General features: G+C 46.6%; 1 protein-coding gene and 1 pseudogene across 1 annotated transcript; one reads left to right on the forward strand and one right to left on the reverse strand.

Annotated features, from left to right (window-relative positions):
* The first annotated feature begins 4,064 nt into the window (after positions 1-4,064).
* Positions 4,065-9,928, forward strand: LOC122678015 (keratin, type II cytoskeletal 2 oral-like). The gene is given in 8 exon segments (XM_043878443.1): positions 4,065-4,364; positions 4,367-4,531; positions 5,615-5,841; positions 6,962-7,022; positions 7,794-7,889; positions 8,656-8,820; positions 8,928-9,053; positions 9,704-9,928. Coding segments are annotated over 8 exon segments (1,365 nt in total).
* Positions 9,929-17,568: 7,640 nt separating this feature from the next.
* On the reverse strand, positions 17,569-18,063 carry LOC122686073 (annotated as a pseudogene).
* Between the last annotated feature and the right edge of the window lie 609 nt (positions 18,064-18,672).

Consider the following 18,672-nt stretch of genomic DNA (forward strand, 5'->3'; position numbering starts at 1 on the left):
CAACAACAAAAGTATATTCAACAGCAAGTTAATAGGGGTTAAGATAGAAAGATTTTGTTGCTAGGTTTGTTTGGGGAGCTCTGATTTAGTAAAAGTAAATGATTCTTTGTACAAGAAAGAGGCTTTTAATAGGTAAATAAGCTTTAATAAAAACCTAAGAGAAAGCTAAACAAGTTTCATTTCCCAAATTTATTTAACCACAAAACCTTTTAATCAAGGCTAACTTGGGGATAGACTTCTGCCCTAGATAAGCCCTGGGAGAGAATCTAGTACTAGATAAGGATTTAGGGGTGAGTTGAAGAGTATTTTAATCCAGTCTGGAGAGGGAACCAGAATTAGAATAAATTGTGATTGCTAATAAGATTTAGTAACAAAAGAATTTAGCTGTACTTAAGCAATCACTTCTTTATCAAGCTTAAGCTGTTAACGGGAGCTAGTTCTACAGAGTGATATATTTTTACTGTTCATTTGTTAAGTAAAGTTATTTCAGTAGTGCCACATTTTTATTTTAACATGGTAAAAAGGAGAATATAATGATTCTTAGTTTAGGGGCAGCAGATCCAGAATGACTGCTTTTTTTGAAGAACAAAGTAATGATTATCTTGAAAATTGGATCTGTGAATCCATATATAGAAAAGGGCATGTAAGTATCACCCCTTCATCCTTATCTCCTAGATGGAGATGGATGTCTGCTCACTTTGACCTAGAGGTAATGACTACTATCTCATGATTCATTCTTCCTCTTACAATTGTGTTATAGGAAACTCTTAAGCATTATCACTGCAGTTGAGTACCAGGGAACAATTTGGTTGGAGGCAACAACTCTGCTTCATGAAAACTGTCTTATTTTCTAGGTGAGGAGATAAGTATTCAGAGTGTTCTGCCATTTGACAACCTTACACAGAAGGTTCCAGCAAGTGAGGGATTAGAACTCACACTGTTGGCAGCAGGTAGTTCATTGGAACTGCTGTAGAAGATCAGTGGAAAATATAGCCCAGGATGCTAACCCTGTATATTTTCAGCAGCTTTATTTAACTGCTGAGAAAACGATCCCAACCGGCTAAATAAGGCGGTGGTTGGCAGGCTCAGGGTATGTGGACTGGGGAAACCCAGCCCCAAACTGTGCTTCAGTGACCTGCCCATCACCTCTCTCCACCCCTCTTCTGCAGTATCTACCAGGATGGCAGAAATGAGCCACACATAACAGGCTGCCACCCGTGCCTCGGCACTGGATCCAAGGGAGGGGAAGGGAGTCAGAGACGTTGATGTTTGTCCTTGTTTGCTATGAGCTCTCACTTGGGGTGAGCCTGGCTCAGCTTTGTTCCCAGGGAGAGCATTTCATCTCCTGCTTTTAAAGGAGTTTCAAAGATAATGAACATAGACCTCACCAAGAAGACTGGCATTCAACTGACGGATAGAGTAAATGTCTCAAAGAAGAACCTGACACAGATCCCCTTCATGAATTGTCTATGGATGGGTAATGTTGACTTAAAAACCCAGTTTGTTGCTGGACACGATTTAAATCTCAAAACAATCCTGTGAGTGGGGCTCATTTTACATATAAAAAGAACCCTCATTTTTCATATAAGAGGGGCTAAAGAATTCCAGACTTAGTGACTAAACAACAACAACAAAGAAGTCAAGTAGCTTGACCAAGGTCATCACATGGTAGGAGGTAGACAAGAGGTTATTTGAACCCAGGTCTTCTGAAGCCCATGATGACAGGCTTCCTGTTAGACCCCAGTTACCTTATTTTGTGTGGCATTTTGTAACTATCAAGGATTTTCAACTTACATTGTTTCCTGTGAGGCTCATCACAAACCAATTAGGTTGGAAGGGATTTGACAGATTAGAACACCAATTTGTGTGTTGAATCACTGCTCAAGATCACCCAATCCAAACCAATTCTAGCAGAGGTCTCGCTCTTTACTGTCCCAACTTGTTTATCTTACTCTCCACTCACATTCACCTTCTTCCTCAGGGGTGAAAGTTGTTTTGAGGACAGTCGAGGCCAAACATAAGCTACTCCCTTCCCCATGTTCCCAAGTAGAATATTAGCAATAAGTGAACATAGAATGCTTACCATGTGTTAAGCACCTTTGTAAGCATTTCATATTTATTTAACTTGTTTAATGCTCGAGTACCTGCTATTATCATCCCCATCTTATAGTTGAGGAAACCAAGACATATAAAAATTAAGTAACTTGTTCAAGGTCAAAGAGCTACTGAGCTTCTAACCAAGTGGACTAACTTTAGACAAGAAGCTTAGCAGAGAATTGAGAATTAGCTGCAGAGCAGTTAAAATTGCTAGACTTGAGGTTCTTGAGGGTTTTTCAGACCAATCCTCTGCACCAGATTGCCTTGTCTGGAAACCATCCCAGAAAGACAGAGTGCATGTTGCCGACTTGACCGGAATTCTGGAGGTAGACGCACCACCTATTTCTCGGGGTGTGAGAATCACTCGCCCCTATTTCTGCCACAGCTTGTGAAGTCCCATATGTAGGTAACAACCTGAGAATTTGTTCTTGCCATGTGTGGTGTGGCTGGGTGTGGAGATGGGTTGGTCCAGGAATGGGGGATGATTGAGCTGTCAAAAGTTAGAGCAGTAACACATCAGTATACCCACTCTACGGCGAAGGGTCCTCTATTCCCCTCACTCTCTGAGCCCAAAAGGAACACCCATCTTTAGACCAGGGCTTCCCAAACTTCCCTGATCATAAGGATTATCTGAAGGGCTTCTTAAGAATACAGACACCCAAATCCTTCCTCTGAAGATTTACATTCCATAAGACTGGGTCTGGATTATTTATATACTTAGATACTGGTCATCAGTTAACACACATTCTTGGTGTGCTTACCCTACACACAGGCTGGAGATTCAGAATGATCAGGACTTAACTCCTTCCCTTGACAAGCTCAGGACCCAGAGGGGTCCTGACAAATAAACAGATAAGGATACTCTGAATCAGGGCCATGGTGGGAAAAGCACAGGGTATGGTGGGAAAAGAGGGAGGGTCATCTAACCCAGACCAGGTGGTGGATGGGGAAGAGGGTCAAAGGCTACCAGATCTGATACAGCATGCTCTCTCATTCTAAGATAATGAATGGGGTCTTTGAGCTGACTCCATCAGCCAACTGGTCCCACATTCTGCCCTCCCTTGCTTCTGGATCCAAAAATCACCTGCTGCTGGTCTAGGATGGTGGTAGAGGGGCTGGGTCTGAGACTCCTCTCCGTATGCATCCCCTTCTTCTTTGCAAGCTTCACACTTGCTGCATATCTGACCTTCATTGCTCTCACAGGTCAGGCATTTTATCTTCACCTGTGTTTCCCATGAGAGCAGCATCTCTCAGCTCACATGACAAGCTGGCTTAAGGGATGATTTGGCAGAGGTAGTGCCAGGGTAGATCCTGTGGGGTCAGCGCACCTCTCATCCCTCCATCCTCCCTACCCTGAGCCCTCCTCTGGATATTTCTTTGAAGTATCATGGACATGCCATGGAGTGGTGGCACTTTGTGTGCAGGGAGGGACTCAGGTCACCTGGAAAAGGTTGTCTTGTCCCCAGCCTGGTGTCACGGAGCTCAGTAGCTCCTGACCCCCTGGTATCAAACGCCCTTTCATCCTGCTGGATCAGGTGCTGTTTGAGTTCCCTGAGACCCTTGAGGAAACCCATGGAGGGAGAAGAGCTCCAGTCCTTTGTCAATGGAGGCAAGTTTGGATGATTAAGCTAAGAGAGCAAAGTCACTTTGGTCCGGGGGATTATTTTTGAGGTGTGTTTGCAAAGTGGAAGTAACTTACTGCCTGGGAGGCAAACCAAACCCAAGATGACTCTCAGCTAATTGCTTGCCTCTCCTTTTTCCAAGCCAAACTCCTCGGTATATAAAGACCAGTCTCCTCTGTTGTCCCCATCCTCTGTCCTCATCCCTCTCGCAACTCCTGCTAAGTGATCGCTAGCTTGCCTTTGAGCTCTCTCACCATGAACAGACAAGTCTGCAAGAAATCTGTCAGTGGAGGGAGCCAGGGCTTCTCTGTCTGCTTTGCCGTGGTCCCCAGCAGCAGCAGCAGGATGAGCTGTGTGGCCCGCTCTGGAGGAGCTGGCGGAGGGGTCTGTGGGTCCCAGGGCAGAGCAGACGACTTTGGCAGTCGCAGCCTCTACAGCCTGGGTGGCAATAAGAGCATCTCCATCAGCGTGGCTGGCGGCTCCTGAGCTAGTGGCTTTGGGGGAGCACGCAGCAGCTGCGTCAGTGGCTATGGAGGTGGTTACGGTGGTGGTTATGGAGGTGGCATTTGTGGAGTCACAGGAATGGGCAGTGGTTATGGAGGGGTTGGTGGCTTTGGAGGGACTAGTAGCTTTGGTGGGCCTGGTAGCTATGGCTCTAGTGTCTGCCTGGGGGAATCCAGAAAGTGACCATCAACCAGAGCCTCCTGCAGCCCCTCAATGTGGAGATTGACCCCCAGGTTGGGGAAGTAAAGGCCCAGGAGCGGGAGCAGATCAAGACCCTCAACAACAAGTTCGCCTCCTTCATCGACAAGGTGAGGGCAAAGCCCAGAGGTGTCTTGGAGGGGTTGGGCTGCCCAGGGGGATGGTATAGGAAGATGCCCATGGGACCTGCCAGGCTTAGAGGCAGGGGTTCCAGCTTCCCATTCTGGTTCTACCTTGGCCCCTACAGGACAGTCAGTATGCCTCTCTTGCTCTGCCTGTCTTCCTAGCTGTGAAATGGGAGAAGGGTTTCATCTCCTGATTTTCTTCTTGGGACAGGGCTCAGGAAAGTGAAGTGAGAGTCCAGGAATGCTCTTAGCTCTTTTTAAGAAAGGGGCATTAACCATGAAATCATTATAGCTAGCTTTCAGTGACTCTTAAGGAGCAATTGCTTGGTAATCCAAACTAGCTGACAACCAAACCTGCATTAGGAGGACTCTCAGGACTGCCTCTCAGTGATGAGTAGTAATTGACTTACTTCTAGATGATGCTATGCTTCAGCCCACATTACACCAAGCTGTCCACACTCGGGCAGGGAAAGTTATGCTGGATGTGAAGGAAAGAGCCTGGGATTTGAAGTTAAACTGAAGTCAGCTGAGTAACTGAAAGGGGAAACAATTAAGGAGAATAAGAAAAACTTAGGAAAAGTTAGACCTCGTTGACTATTTTTCCTGCTTGAAGGGAGGTAAAAAAGCTTTCCTTTAAAAGACAACGATAAACACCTTTATTTGTGCAGGTCTCCTTTAGGTGTATACTGAAGGATTCCAATAGACTTGATGAGGGCTGGGTTTGTCTCTTAGTTTTGTCACTTAGTAGCCACCTCACTTTGGGCAACTTATTTAAGCACTTGGAGCCTCAGTTTCCTTATCTTCAAAATGGGGATAACACCTCCTTTATAGGTAGTTGTACGGGAGGATTAAATGAGTTAGGCTATGAGAAAACAGCATTCAGGAAGCACTCAATGTATCTCTTCCTCCTTTTCTAAACCTTCATCCTTTTCAAATTCCTGAAAACAAACAGAGGCTCTTGAAGATTGGACAACCGGGTTGAGTTTCCATATATCGAACCCTTTGGGTTGGATGGCCCCGCCTGGCCAACTCAAGAAGTTGACTCTTTCTGTACCTCCCCTGCTGCAGGTGTGGTTCCTGAAACAGCAGAACAAGGTCCTGGAAACCAAGTGGGACCTGCTCCAGCAGTGGAACATGGGCTTGGGCTCCAGCTTGGGCTCCAGAGGCCTGGAGACTTTATTTGAAAGCTACATTAACTGCCTGTGCAGGCAGCTGGATTCGGCTCTGGTTGAGAAGGGGAATCTGGAAGGAGAGCTAAGGAATATGCAGGACCTGGTGGAAGACTTCAGAAAGAAGTGAGGGCCCCAGCTGGGGAGTTTCCCCTCCTGGGGGATTAGCAGGGAGGTGTGGTCCTAACTGAGGCTTTTTAACTGTTCCTGACTGTACCTTCAGTCAGACTTGTGGATGGATTTATTGAGTGTATGAGAGGGTGAGGACTGAGACTTCCAAGTGGCTGATGATGCCAGGTTTGTCAGTCTCCAGGCAGGGCCCTTCTATACCAGCCCAGATGGACGAGAGAGTCCTCCCAGAGCTCAAAGTCCTTTAGACTGGAGGGCCCTCCACACTTTATTATACCAAGGCAGCACCCTGGAAGCCCATCAAAAATGCAAATTCCCCTGCTCTGGTCCTAGATTCTGAACCAGTGGGTGGGGCAGGTCCCAGGGGTTCCAAGCAGACTGCTGTAAAGTGCGCTTCTGATGTGTCCAGCCCATTCCCATTTCTGCAGCTTCAGTCAGCTCCCTCTTGCATGTTTGCGATTAAGGCTGACATCCTCTGAGGTCTGCAAGAGGTAAACGGGACCTCTCAAGATGGGAAGGGGGCTCCAGACATCCCCGGGGGTCAGGACCTGCAAGAAGGGGAAAGCCTGTTCTGGGGAGGCCCCAATCCACTCCACATGCACAAGCTTGTGCGCACCGGCTCAGATTAACGAGAAGAGAAACAGAGAGAACAGAGGTTGAAACACCCAGGCTGAGCAAATATTTCTCTGGGCTTATCTGCCCACGTGCTTCATGATGTCTCTAGAGCTGGGCTTCTCCAATCTTCCCCTCCCCTGCCTGCCACTCCTTGGCGTATCACTTATTAGAGGGAGGTGGTCGAGGCAGCGGCCTGAGCTCCGAAAGGCCTCGAGGCAGGACTGGCGACATCAGTTTGGGGGTTCAGTATGAAATGAAAACTCAGGGCTCTTGTCAAAAAATTATTAAGAATTTCGAGATTGGGTCAACAGAGCTTTAAACCAAGCATAAGGACATTCTGAACCCAGGGCTCTATGTCACTGCACAGGTTGCATACCCTTGAAGCTGGTCCCGTCCCCTGGTGAGGAGATTCTGCCTGAGTTCTTAGGAGCCTCTTTTTTTGTTTTTTTGTTTCCAATTTCTGAAATGTCAATGTCCAAACGCGTGGCTCTTTCTGTCCCAGGTATGAAGATGAGATCAACAAGCATACTGCTGCAGAGAATGAGTTTGTTGGGCTCAAGAAGGTGAGGAATCTGGGACAATGGGAACCATGGCTCCCTTTCTGGGTGTGGACCCCCCTGGAGGGAGAGCAGAGCCAACTTCTCTGGGGCCCTGTGACCCTATGCTCTGTGGGTTGTTTACATCTTTTCTTGCATTTTTGGGGAATGAGGTGTTTGATGAAGGAAGCTGCTCTGAGTATGTTACTGGTGGGGACGACATCTTATAATGTGACCAATGAGCTGATTGGTGATGTGAAGTAATAATGCAGGCTTTATCTATAGCATTAATTAAGGTTTTCAGCCTACAGGTGACTGGTGATGTAAAGTAATAATGCAGGCTTTATCTATAGCATTAAACAAGGTTTTCAGCCTACAAGTGTACCTTGGATGTTATTAATAAAAACAATCAGCAAATACTGGTAGCTTGTGTCAGCCAGTCATCATAAAGATGAAGTTGTGAAAAGGATGCCTTCCTTTCTCTTCAGGAGGCTGGGTTTCTGGTCCTACCTAACCAAAGTCATATATTGGATAAATGTGATTTTGCTACCCTTACTCTGTACCTGGCTGATGGGGTTATGTTTTGTTAAAGCATTGGGATTTGATTGGCCAAGGCAATTAAAAGGAAGAAAACCACTTTTTCTTTTTTTCAAAAAAGAGAAGTCATAATTAGAAAGAGGAATGGGGGGAGGGCAAAGAAGAATGATGAAGACTCAGAACAGTGCTGTGGGTGGAGAGGGAGCAGACGGTCACATTCTTTTGGGTTTCTGACTGCCCTCTTCCCTTCTTCTTGCCCAGGACATGGATTCAGCCTTCATGAACAAGGTGGAGCTTCAGGCTAAGGTGGACGGCCTGACAGATGAACTCAACTTCCTGAGGACCATCTATGAGACGGTGATTCCTTGGTTGGCCAAGCCCCAGAGCCTTCTTATCTGCATCTTTCCAAGCATGCTTCCCAAGTGTGACATCAGGGGACAGTCACGTGCCAGGATGGGGCTTCCTAGGTGGCTCAGTGGTAAAGAATCTGCCTGTAAGGCAGGAGACGTGGGTTTGATACCTGGATAGGGAAGATCCCCTGGAGGAGGGCATGGCAACCCACTCCAGTATTCTTGCCTGGAGAATCCCATGGACAGAGGAGCTTGGTGGGCTACTGTCCATGTAGTCACAAAGAGTCAGATGCAACTGAGTGACTGAGCACATGCACGCACATGGCAGGACATTCACAAAACCAGCAGTAGGGCTCAGACCTCAGCTCTACTCACCCAGGAAATGCTAGCTTAACTCCTCACAGTTGCCTAGACCTGGCTCACAGGGCCAGGGTTCCTCTCTGTCCCCTACTTACTCCCTGTAGTTGGCTCTAACCCTCTGGCTCCTAACCCAGTACCATAGTGAACTCTTCCAGAGGACCCCTCCTTACTGCAGTCCCCTAGAAACCCACCCAGTAGGCTGACAATCTTATTATATAGGTGTTGTTCCTTTTTCCTTTTGTTTTGTTGGCTGTATCCTTTAGGCTGCAGCCGGGCCTGAAATGCAAGCTGATATTTCTAACTCTCCCACTCCTGGCCCCCTTGTTGAGGGGGTAGAGGATTCTTGGACTTCCTTATTCTCAGCATCTCTTTAGGCCAGGAGATGGTGAAAGCAAGCTCCATGTTTCCCACAGGAATTGACCCAGATGCAGAATCACCTTAATGACATGTCTGTGGTTCTGTCCATGGACAACAACCGCTGCCTGGACCTGGACAGCATCATCAATGAGGTCAAGGCCCAGTACGAGGACATTGCCCAGAAGAGCAAGGCCGAAGCCAAGGCGCTGTACAAGACCAAGGTGGGAGCTCTCCTCTGTTTCCACACTCTAGCTGTAGGTCCGCTGACCTCCATCAAAAGCGTTCCAACAGTTTGCAAAGTTGTGATGATGGGTTTCTCTTCTGTCAGCTTGGAGAGCTGGAGAACAAGGCTGGCAGGCATGGGGACGACCTGAAGAACACCAAGAATGAGATCATGGAGCTCATCCAGATGATCCCAAGGCTGAGGGCTGAGATTGAGAATGTCAAGAAGCAGGTGGGTCTGGACTGAGTGGAAAGTCCTGGAGGTCTTCTGGGCCCTGGGGAGGAGGAGAAGCAACATCTGGGCGTCTGCCACAGTCCTTCTCAGTCTTTTGGTGGTGTTGCTTGTGGGACAGCCTGGTCTTTGGGACACTCTGTTCTCGATTCTCCTCCTGGAGGTTGGGCTTCTCAGAAGGCTCCTTCAGGAGAGATGGTTGTCCATTCTGGTTTGCCCAGCAGCAAATCTTCCAACTGTGAGGATGGCTTTAAACACTCAGCTCTCAGTAGGATCTGCCCTCAATGAGCTATTTATCATGCACTTCATGTAACCTTGAAGACTAATTTGTATCACTGGAATGAAGTGATTAGGAAAGACAGTCTTTTAACAATCTTAAAAAAAAAGAACCACTCACCAGACTACTACCACCTTAACCAGCAAATCGGTGTTCCTCTTCTTGATGAGACATGAGTTAATTTAAAAGGGCCAAAGAAGAATGAACCAACTGTGACCCTGACTTCTGTTTCCTGAGTATGCTCCACTGAATTTCTAAGAAGGGGAGGAAGGGAAAGGGAGGAATTTTTTGGGTGGGTAAGAGACGTTGGAAAGATCAGCTGTTTGCTTTCTGGTCACTAGGCTAAACAGTCTCTTAACTCCCTCTTTCCTAGAATGCCAACCTGCAGAACGCTATTGCTGATGCTGAGCAGTGTGGAGAGCTGGCCCTCAAGAATGCCAACACCAAGCTCCAAGAACTGCAGGACGCCCTTCAGCAGGCCAAGGATGACCTGGCCTGGCTGGTGCGTGACTACCAGGAGTTGATGAACATCAAACTGGCCCTGGATGGGGAGATTGCTACCTACCGCAAGCTGCTGGAGAGTGAGGAGTGCAGGTGAGGGGCTGTGGGGTCATTATCCTCCAGAAGTGAGTTCAGAGTGAACTTTGAAGTGGAGAAAGGGAACAAGGTTACAGGGAGAGGAAAATAGGTAAGGAATCTCTTGAATGACAGAGTTGAGGATTCAGGCCCCACTATATATACATATATATTTTGACAATCATGCTTATCTCACACTCTGATTTACCTTAGACATCAATATTGCATTACATATCTCTATTAGGTGACAAGAGGATGAGACAGTTGGATGGCATCACTGACTCAATGGACATGAGTTTGAGTAAACTCCAGGAGATAGCGAAGGACAGGGAAGCCTGTTGTGCTGCAGTCCATGGGGTCACAAAGGGTTGGACAGGACTGAGTGACTGAACATCTCTATTGAGCCTCGCTCTATATGCAAGTGGAAGGGAAAGTCCTTTGAGCTTATAATAAAAGTTATAGTGCTGTCCACTGAACCTTTCTCAGATGATGACAATGTCCTATATCTGTGCTACCTAATACAGTAGCCCTTAGCCACTTGAGCACTTGAAATCTGGCTAGTGCAGCTGAGTTTTACATTTAATTTAATTTAAATAAAATAGCTTCATGTGGGGAGTGGTTACCATGCCGGACAGCACAGTATAGACATCCCTGAGGCTGAGTCTATATGGGAAGGTGGCTGATACATACATACTCTGGAAAAATAACACAATATCAAGTAGTAGATTAAGGGCTCAGCAAGTGGATGTCAAATGCCAAAGGGGTGTCAAGAATTGAAAGATCCTTCTAATGACTAGCTGCTCCATGAATCCTGTGTTCAGAGCCTCTGTCTTCAGGCAGCTCCCAATCTGATGGAGGAAGTGGAACTCACATGTGAGAAGAAAACTTAAGGATTTTTTACATCTCTAAGAAAAGGAGTGAGAGTGCAGATGGAGCTGTGTCTATTGGGAATTGTGGGATGAGGAAGGAGTGAACGACACCAGTGGGGGGCCACACTGGCAAGGCGTGCAGACACGTTCCATGTCTGCTCAAACGTGGTCATGCCTGCTCCATGAACAAGAATGAGGCACACGAAAATGGGGAGTGTGGGCAGGACATTTCCATCATGTGTTGAGTGTCAGCCCCTCTCATATATTACCCATCTTGAATAACCATTACCGCCACCACCACCCCAGGAGGGCTCACTGGGGAAGGTTTCCCAGAAGAAGAGAGGTGGGAATAAGAAAGCCAGGTCTGGGTGAAGGAGGGGAAGGGCATAGCTAAGGCGGGAGCCTGGTCTCAGCAGGGGAGGAGAGGTGAGGATGGGTTAATCAAGGGGGTGTTGGGTGATGAGTAGTGTGTCTGGAAGATAACCTGGGAAATTAGTGAAAGACGATGGGAAGATGGAGAGATGGTGATTGGTGGAACTGCTGGAAGCCTTACCCCTCTGCAGCAGCCCCTTTTCCTGGGGAGATCTGTGTCTGGAAACAGACTCAGAATAGCCTTTCTTCTTTTGGGAGCTTGACCCCATGAGGGCAAACGGGAGGACATGGCTCCCAGGGTTATGAACCCTGAGCTCTTTGGCTAAGGACTCACTGCAGAAATAATCCTCATCTCCTCTTGCTTTTTAGGATGTCTGGAGAGTGTCAGAGCGCTGTATGCATTTGTAAGTAGCCTTTCAAAAACTTTCTCCCTGGGATGCAAAAAGGGCAACTAGAAACATCCTAACTGACATTTGGGTGGGAAAGCCTGACCCATGCAAGGCGGCCAGGCCACCAAAGTGTCCAGGGTCTCAGGCCGCGGCCACACTACTCTGCTCCTGGTGCAACGTGATCAACTGGCAGGCCAGAGCTGAAGCCCCTGTGGTCCCAGGGAATTCCTTACGCTGGAGAACCAGAAATTCCTGTGGATACTTCTGGCTCTTATTCCTGGGGAAGGGGACCAGAGGGCCAGGGCTCACTCCTGCTGTTTACCCACTGAGGCCTCAGAGAAGCTGAGTAACTTTCTCTGAGTCACACCGCCAAGCAGGGTTGGGATACAGGCCCAGGGCTCGAGGCTGAGTCGAGTGCTTGTTCCGCTTAGCGGTGGTCAGCAACGTCACCAGCACAGGCACCAGCCCTGGTGGAGGCCGTGGGGGATTTGCAGGGGTCACAGGTGGCAGTGGCAGTGGCTACAGAGGTGGCGTCGGCAGCAGCAGCAGCAGAAGAGGCGGCAACAGAGGCAACAGCGGCAGCTACGGAGGGGTCCGCAGTGGCAGCGCTGGGGGCAGAGGCCGCGGCGGGGGCTGCCAGGCCTGCAGCAATGGGACCAGTGGAACCAGAGCGGCATCCAGAGCTTGGGAAGCACTGGCTACAAGTCTGGCGGCAGGGGCGGCACCACCATCTGCTTCACTCAGACCACCAGCTCAAACCAGCTTTGCAAGTGATCCTTTAGTGGGGGGCCCAATTTCCACGCCCACTGGTTCCCCCTCAGCTTGTGACAGCACTTCTCCCCTCTCTGCTTGGCATCGACAAATGCCAACCCCAACCTTGCTTTTCCTCAAGCTCCTGGGAGAAGCGGTTGAACTTCTTCCTGGCTCCTCCATCCCCACGACCTTTCCTAGGCCAGGGTGGTCCAGCTGTAGTCTGGGATGATGATGCCCCTAGATGCACCCTTGTAAAGGATCCCCTGACTTTGGACAGCAACACCTCAGCCCCGACAAGTGTGGGTCTTCACAGCCTGGCCTGTTCCCGCCCTGCCATCTCTCTTGGGAGTTGATGGTCTGAGGGTGGGATGTTTCCACCCCTGCCTGAGGAGGGCAGTGCAGTGGGGCTGCTGCTAGAGGGTAAATGGTTAAGATCTCCGGACTGTTGGTTCTCAGGGTTCCCGCCCCACATCTGGACATCATATCCTGACTCACCTCTGGCACCTTAATTCCCTGAGCTGTGGATCCTCTGCTGATGGTGGTTGTACTTTCTTTTCCCAATAAATTGCATTGTATTTCATATTCTGGTGTTTGGCTTTCAAGGAGTCACAGAATAAACCAAGGTCCCAGAATAGATGGAAATCAGGTATGGATGGCGATCTCCTAGAAGGTTAGTAGTAGGTGTAAAGGACACTGCATAGTCTTGGCTTCCCTTCTATCCATTTGGTTGTGTTCTCATGATAGGACTGGTCAAGAGTATTTATGTTGCTTCAGTGGGGACTGCCCACTCCCAAGGAGGCCTTCCCACCCACTCTCTTGCCCCCACTGGGCCGCTGAGACCCAGTCTTGGTAGAGGAATGTTTTGCAGTTCATCAACGTAATAGATTCCAGTGGGATTTGGTTCCTTCCAGGTAAGAGGCAAGGGTTTCCCTGGTGGTTCAGATGGTAAAGAATCAGTCTGCAACACGGGAGACCCAGGTTTGATCTCTGGGTCAGGAAGATCCCCTGGTGAAGGGAATGGCAACCCACTCCAGTATTCTTGCCTGGAGAATTCTGTGGACAGAGAAACCTCATCCATGGGGTCGCAAAGAGTCAGACACAACTGAGACACTAACACTTTCACTTTCTTTCAGGTAAGAGGCAGGAGTGCTACACTAGTGAAGCTCACACCAGATAGATGTAAAATTATGATTGGGGAAGATGCGTGTCTACCCTTACACCAACATTTCCCAATCATTCTCAGAAAGCTGAATCCCAAACCCAGGAAGGATCAGGGTAATAAGATAGCCACTGATGGAAACCAGAGAGCCTGAGAGAGTCTGTGGAGACAGCAATTAGAGTCTCATTCCTTTCCCCACCTGCCAAACCAATCCCTTCTGCAGGCCTTTGAGTGTGATAAAACTGGTTTGTAAGTCCCTGTAAGTCATGCATTACCACCCAGAAGTGAGATCAGAACTGGACTAATGAGAAGGCAACGGTACATTTCTCTGATGGTCCAAGGAGACTACCAGGAGATTGCTCAAGATTCATGTTCTAAAGCCTGATCTCATCTCCTGTGTTCACCCCAAGTATAGCAGCTCTGGAGAAGGAGATATTTCAAAGCTCCTACACTTGAGAGTTCAGTAAATCTATTCCCATCTTTTTAAGGTCTACAGGCAGGAGGTAGCCCTCTTTCCTATTTATCCCTGGCACAGCTCTGGGGATTTTGGGAGCAGGGCAGGCCATTCTGGATTACTGCTCTTACTGGCCCTTTAGAGACATTCCAAGAAACTTCACTAATCTTAGGAAAACACCTCAGATGCTCTGTTTCATGTATTGCTTAGTTTAGTGGGAAGAGTCATGGATTAACCCAGCTTTTCACTACACTGGAGCAGCAGGGTTGAGGGCAGCCGCTGCAGTCTCTCTCTCTTTTTAAACTTTTAATTTTGTATTGGGTTATAGCCAATTAATAAAACACTGTGGCAGTTTCAAGAGAACAGTGAAGGGACTCAGCCATAGACATATGTGTATCCATTCTCCCCCAGACTCCCATCCCATCCGAGCTGCCGCGTAACACTGAACAGAGTTCCATGAGTCTCTGTAGTCTCTTTATCCATCTGGTCCATGTGTGAAAATCTTGGTGTGGTGTGCTGTCTCAGGGCCCTGCATAGGGTGTAGGGCACTGAGTAAAAGTTTGGTCATCAGTTGAAAGAATGAACTGAAATGAATAAGGAGAACAGAACCTCCCTCCTCCCAGGCTGACAAGAAGATGGGATAAATCACACTGCAAAGCAGGATGGAGATGAAAGTTACAGTGAGCACCTAGGACCCTCTTGTGAACTCTTTTGAGAAGAGTTGGCAGAGGGGGCTCTTAAGGGAGGTAGTGAAAGACTGGGAGAGGAAGCCTGGAGCCGGCCTGGGAAGGAGAGAGAGTTTGGGCCGCATAAAGGAAGGACAAAGATACAGGGCAGATATCCAGACCACTTCCTGGGAGAATTCCAGGACTGGCATCATGTCCCATGTTCTTGACATAGACTGGGACTAAACCATGTGCTAGTGGAGCATGGAAGCTTTCAGGGTGAGGGCATGATGTTTCAGGCCAGAGTAGGGGTGGGAGAGGATGGACTATTTCTAAGCCTATTGGAGGCTGGCAATCCTGGGCTTTCTGAACCTTCAGGAGTCCCTCAAGTTTACCTCCTATTTGAAGTTAAAGCTCCTTGTCTTTGAAAGAAGCCAGGGTGGGTAGAGTAGGTATTTACCCATGTGGAATGGTCAGAGGGTGACAGATTACTTGAAATCCTATAAGTTATACCTTTAGCAGTAAATTTATCTCCTAGTGTCAATGCTTCCTTTTTCTCCATTCTTTATTGTTAATTCTTTTTATCCTTCACTCTTCACCCTCTCCTTCTAAAGATCTCCCAGATTAAAAAAGGAACATATAGCAAAAATGCAAAACATTTAACAAAGTAAAAAAAAAGAAAAGAAAGATCATCTGTAATTCTACCACCCTATAATATTTACCTTTGTGTGATCATGTGTATGCACACATACATATACAAAAAGGATATGTAAATACACTTTAATATGGAGAGTCTTACAATACATACTGCTTTATAACCTGGTTTCCATTTAATCTACTGTGAAATTTACCCATTTAGTCACTCAACAGCTGAATTGAGTGTCTACCACTTTCTAGTCGCTGTGCTAGGCCCAGAAATAGAGCGGAGAACACAAAACGCCTCTGCTCTCACAGAATTTATAGTCTAACTGGGAAGAAATTTACTGAATAACATCTTTCTATGCAATAAATATAGAAGGCTGAATGCCAAAGAATTGATGCTTTCGAACTGTGGTGTTGGAGAAGACTCTTGAGAGTCCCTTGGACTGCAAGGAGATCAAACCAGTCCATCCTAAAGCAAATCAACCCTAAATATTCCTTGCAAGGACTGATTTGAAGCTGAAGCTCCAATACTTTCATCATCTGATGGGAAGAGCCGAATCACTGGAAAAAACCCTGATGCTGGGAAAGATTGAAGGCAGGAGGAGAAGGGGACACCAGAGGATGAGATGGTTGAATGGCATCACTGACTCAATGGACGTGAGCTTGAGCAAGCTCTGGGAGATGGTGAAGGACAGGGAAGCCTGGTGTGCTGCAATCCATGGGGTTGCAAAGAGACAGACATGACCAAGCGACTGAACAATAACAATATAATAAATATGGATAGAAATCATTATCTTTAATGCAGATTTTAATTTTTACATTAAAAAAATAGAAGGCACACATTGGGAATTAAACTACTATTTTTTTTTCTATTTAGAGGTGTGATATACATGTTTTCTGGTCTGTAATATTCTACCAAACATTTTCCTAAACCAAACCCAGATGGAAGATCAAAAATCAAAGCCCCCTTCTTTCTCTGGCTGGGTTAGACCAGTGGAACATGATTTTGATAGGAAGAAGAATAGACTTGGAAGTGCAGAGCTTGAAGAATCCACATTTTTATCAAACCTATCTCCAACCCAGGACTTCCCAGGTGGTGCTAGTGGTAAAGAACTTGTCTGCCAATGCAGGAGACATAAGAGATGCAGGTTCAATCCCTGCATTGGGAAGATTCCCTGGAGGAGGGCAGGGCAACCCATTCCAGTATTCCTGCCTGAAGTACCCCATGGACAGAGGAACCTGGCAGGCTAAAGTCCACAGAGTTGCAGAGTCAGACATGACTGAAGTGACTTACCACCACAACCGCCACCATTCCTGACCCAACCTGAAACTAACCAACTGATTTATACAGAAGGATTTTAAGTAAACTTGCACAAATACACTTAATATACTATAGGAAAAAGATGTCTTTTAGTCTATTTACAGAGTATAGCATATATTCATTGGCATCAGGGAAAGTAGTAACACCAGGGAACAACATCATACTGGTAACACCAGTAACACCATCATAGCGCTAACACCTAAAAATGACAACCACTTAATACTTAGATTTAAAGTGGTTAATCACAGAAATTCTAAGATCAAATCTAATAGATGAATTAGAGTATTTATCTACAATTTTTATCCAAAAATGATTCTAGAAAAAAAGAGGTTTCTCTCAAAACACGGAGTCTATATCAGAACTAGAAGACAGTGATAGACGAACTGCAAGCCCAAGACTAGGAAGTTGATTCTCACATGCAGCTTTTGGGTAAAGGAAATCTTTTCCAGTCTATTTCCACAGCCAAAGCTAGTTCTAATTTCTCCATGATGGCGGGCAGAAAATAGAGTTTCAGAACTCTGAAGATAGGGGCAGCTATTTTAACACCATAATGTAAGTACTGCCAATCATAGAAGATCCCACACAGGGGGTCACTGCGTTTGAAGGACTGAAAGGCTTACCCAAGTGAAGGAGCTGTGAATACCTGAAAGGTTCAGGCAAAGCCCACCTGTGGTTTTTGGTGTTTGGGACATGGTATTATTCCACTTTGTTGACCCAGGAACATATATGCTGGGGTAGGGGCCTTCCAGGTGGAATGCTTGACACAGTCTTGCTCTGAAGCAGCCAGACTCTCAAAAGCACATGAAGAAGTTATTCACTTTAGCAGGGATTATTGAATAGAAAGTGTTTCAGAAAAAGCAGAAGTCCTGGGAGATTCTGGTAATTATCTTTTTGACCCGTTAATAACTAAAATTAATAAAATGCTGCAGAACAGAGCTAGTCTCTTCAAGATATACTCTCCTGGCATCACCAGCAGAAGCCTCTTCCAGACGATTTGGCTCATGATATCAGAAGGTTTCCACTGCCTGGACAGAGGAGCTAGTGCTGCGTGTTGTTCGGGGAAGCTGATTTGCACAAGGAAGTCACCACTAAACCACTGCATAAGTCAAGTCCTCGGCCACCTTTTTCTGCTCTATACTCTAGAAACATTTCTTTAAATGCCAGAAAGTCTGTGAATGTGAGCATGTTGAATATGTCATGAACCACTTCATCATTATGGTGCTTTAACGTTGTGGTGAAAATTGCCATGTTGAATCCGGGTATCTGCTCCAGGAGCTGATTTTCAATATACTCTTCTACGAAAGAAAGGTTTTCGTTAAAAATTGCCGTGTAGGTGAGTTTATTCTTTTCCATGTCTTTAAACTCCTGTTAGTATTTGTCCATGAAATTTCTCTGCAGGACTTGGAATTCGGCATCCATGATAATGTCCTCCACAGACCCAACAACAGCATCAAATTCAGCTTCAGCGGCGGAGGAAGTGGACACTGCGAAACTCTCTTCCTCCAAGACTTCCGTCACTTCCGCTACATCCATTCCATGGCCTTTCACCAGTCTGGGGCCCAGCCGAGTCTGGGTCTGCACAGCGCACCCAGGAGCTCTATGCCCCACCCACCACTCCGGACCTGGCTCCCATTACTGACCTCTGGGAGCCACGCCCTGCTTCCTGTCACCATGGCTGACGTCATTATTCTTAATGACTGAGCAATATTCCACTGTATGCTTGTAGCATAGCATTTTGATGCATATGTTATTTCTATTATTTTCCAGTATAATAAACATTGCTACAAGGAACACATATCTCTGAGCACTTATCCTGTTCATTCTTTAAGATACCTTCCTAGATGTGGAATTGCTAGGCCACTTTAAAATTTTGATTTATATTGTCAAGCTTCTGTCTAAAATATTGTACCAATTGATACTTTTATAAGTAATGTTTGATTTCTTGTTTCTCCAGTCTTATGAACACTTTGTGATACTCTTGATTTATATTGTCAAGTTTCTGTCTAAAATGTTATACCAATTGATACTTTTATAAGTAATGTATGATTTCTTGTTTCTCCAGTCTTATGAACACTTCGTGATATTCTTTTTGAAGTTTTCACTGTTTCTCCAGGTTTTATTTTCATTTCTTCGATTAGTAAC

This window comes from Cervus elaphus, chromosome 3 (genome assembly GCF_910594005.1).
Source record: "Cervus elaphus chromosome 3, mCerEla1.1, whole genome shotgun sequence".
Taxonomy (NCBI): Eukaryota; Metazoa; Chordata; class Mammalia; order Artiodactyla; family Cervidae; genus Cervus; species Cervus elaphus.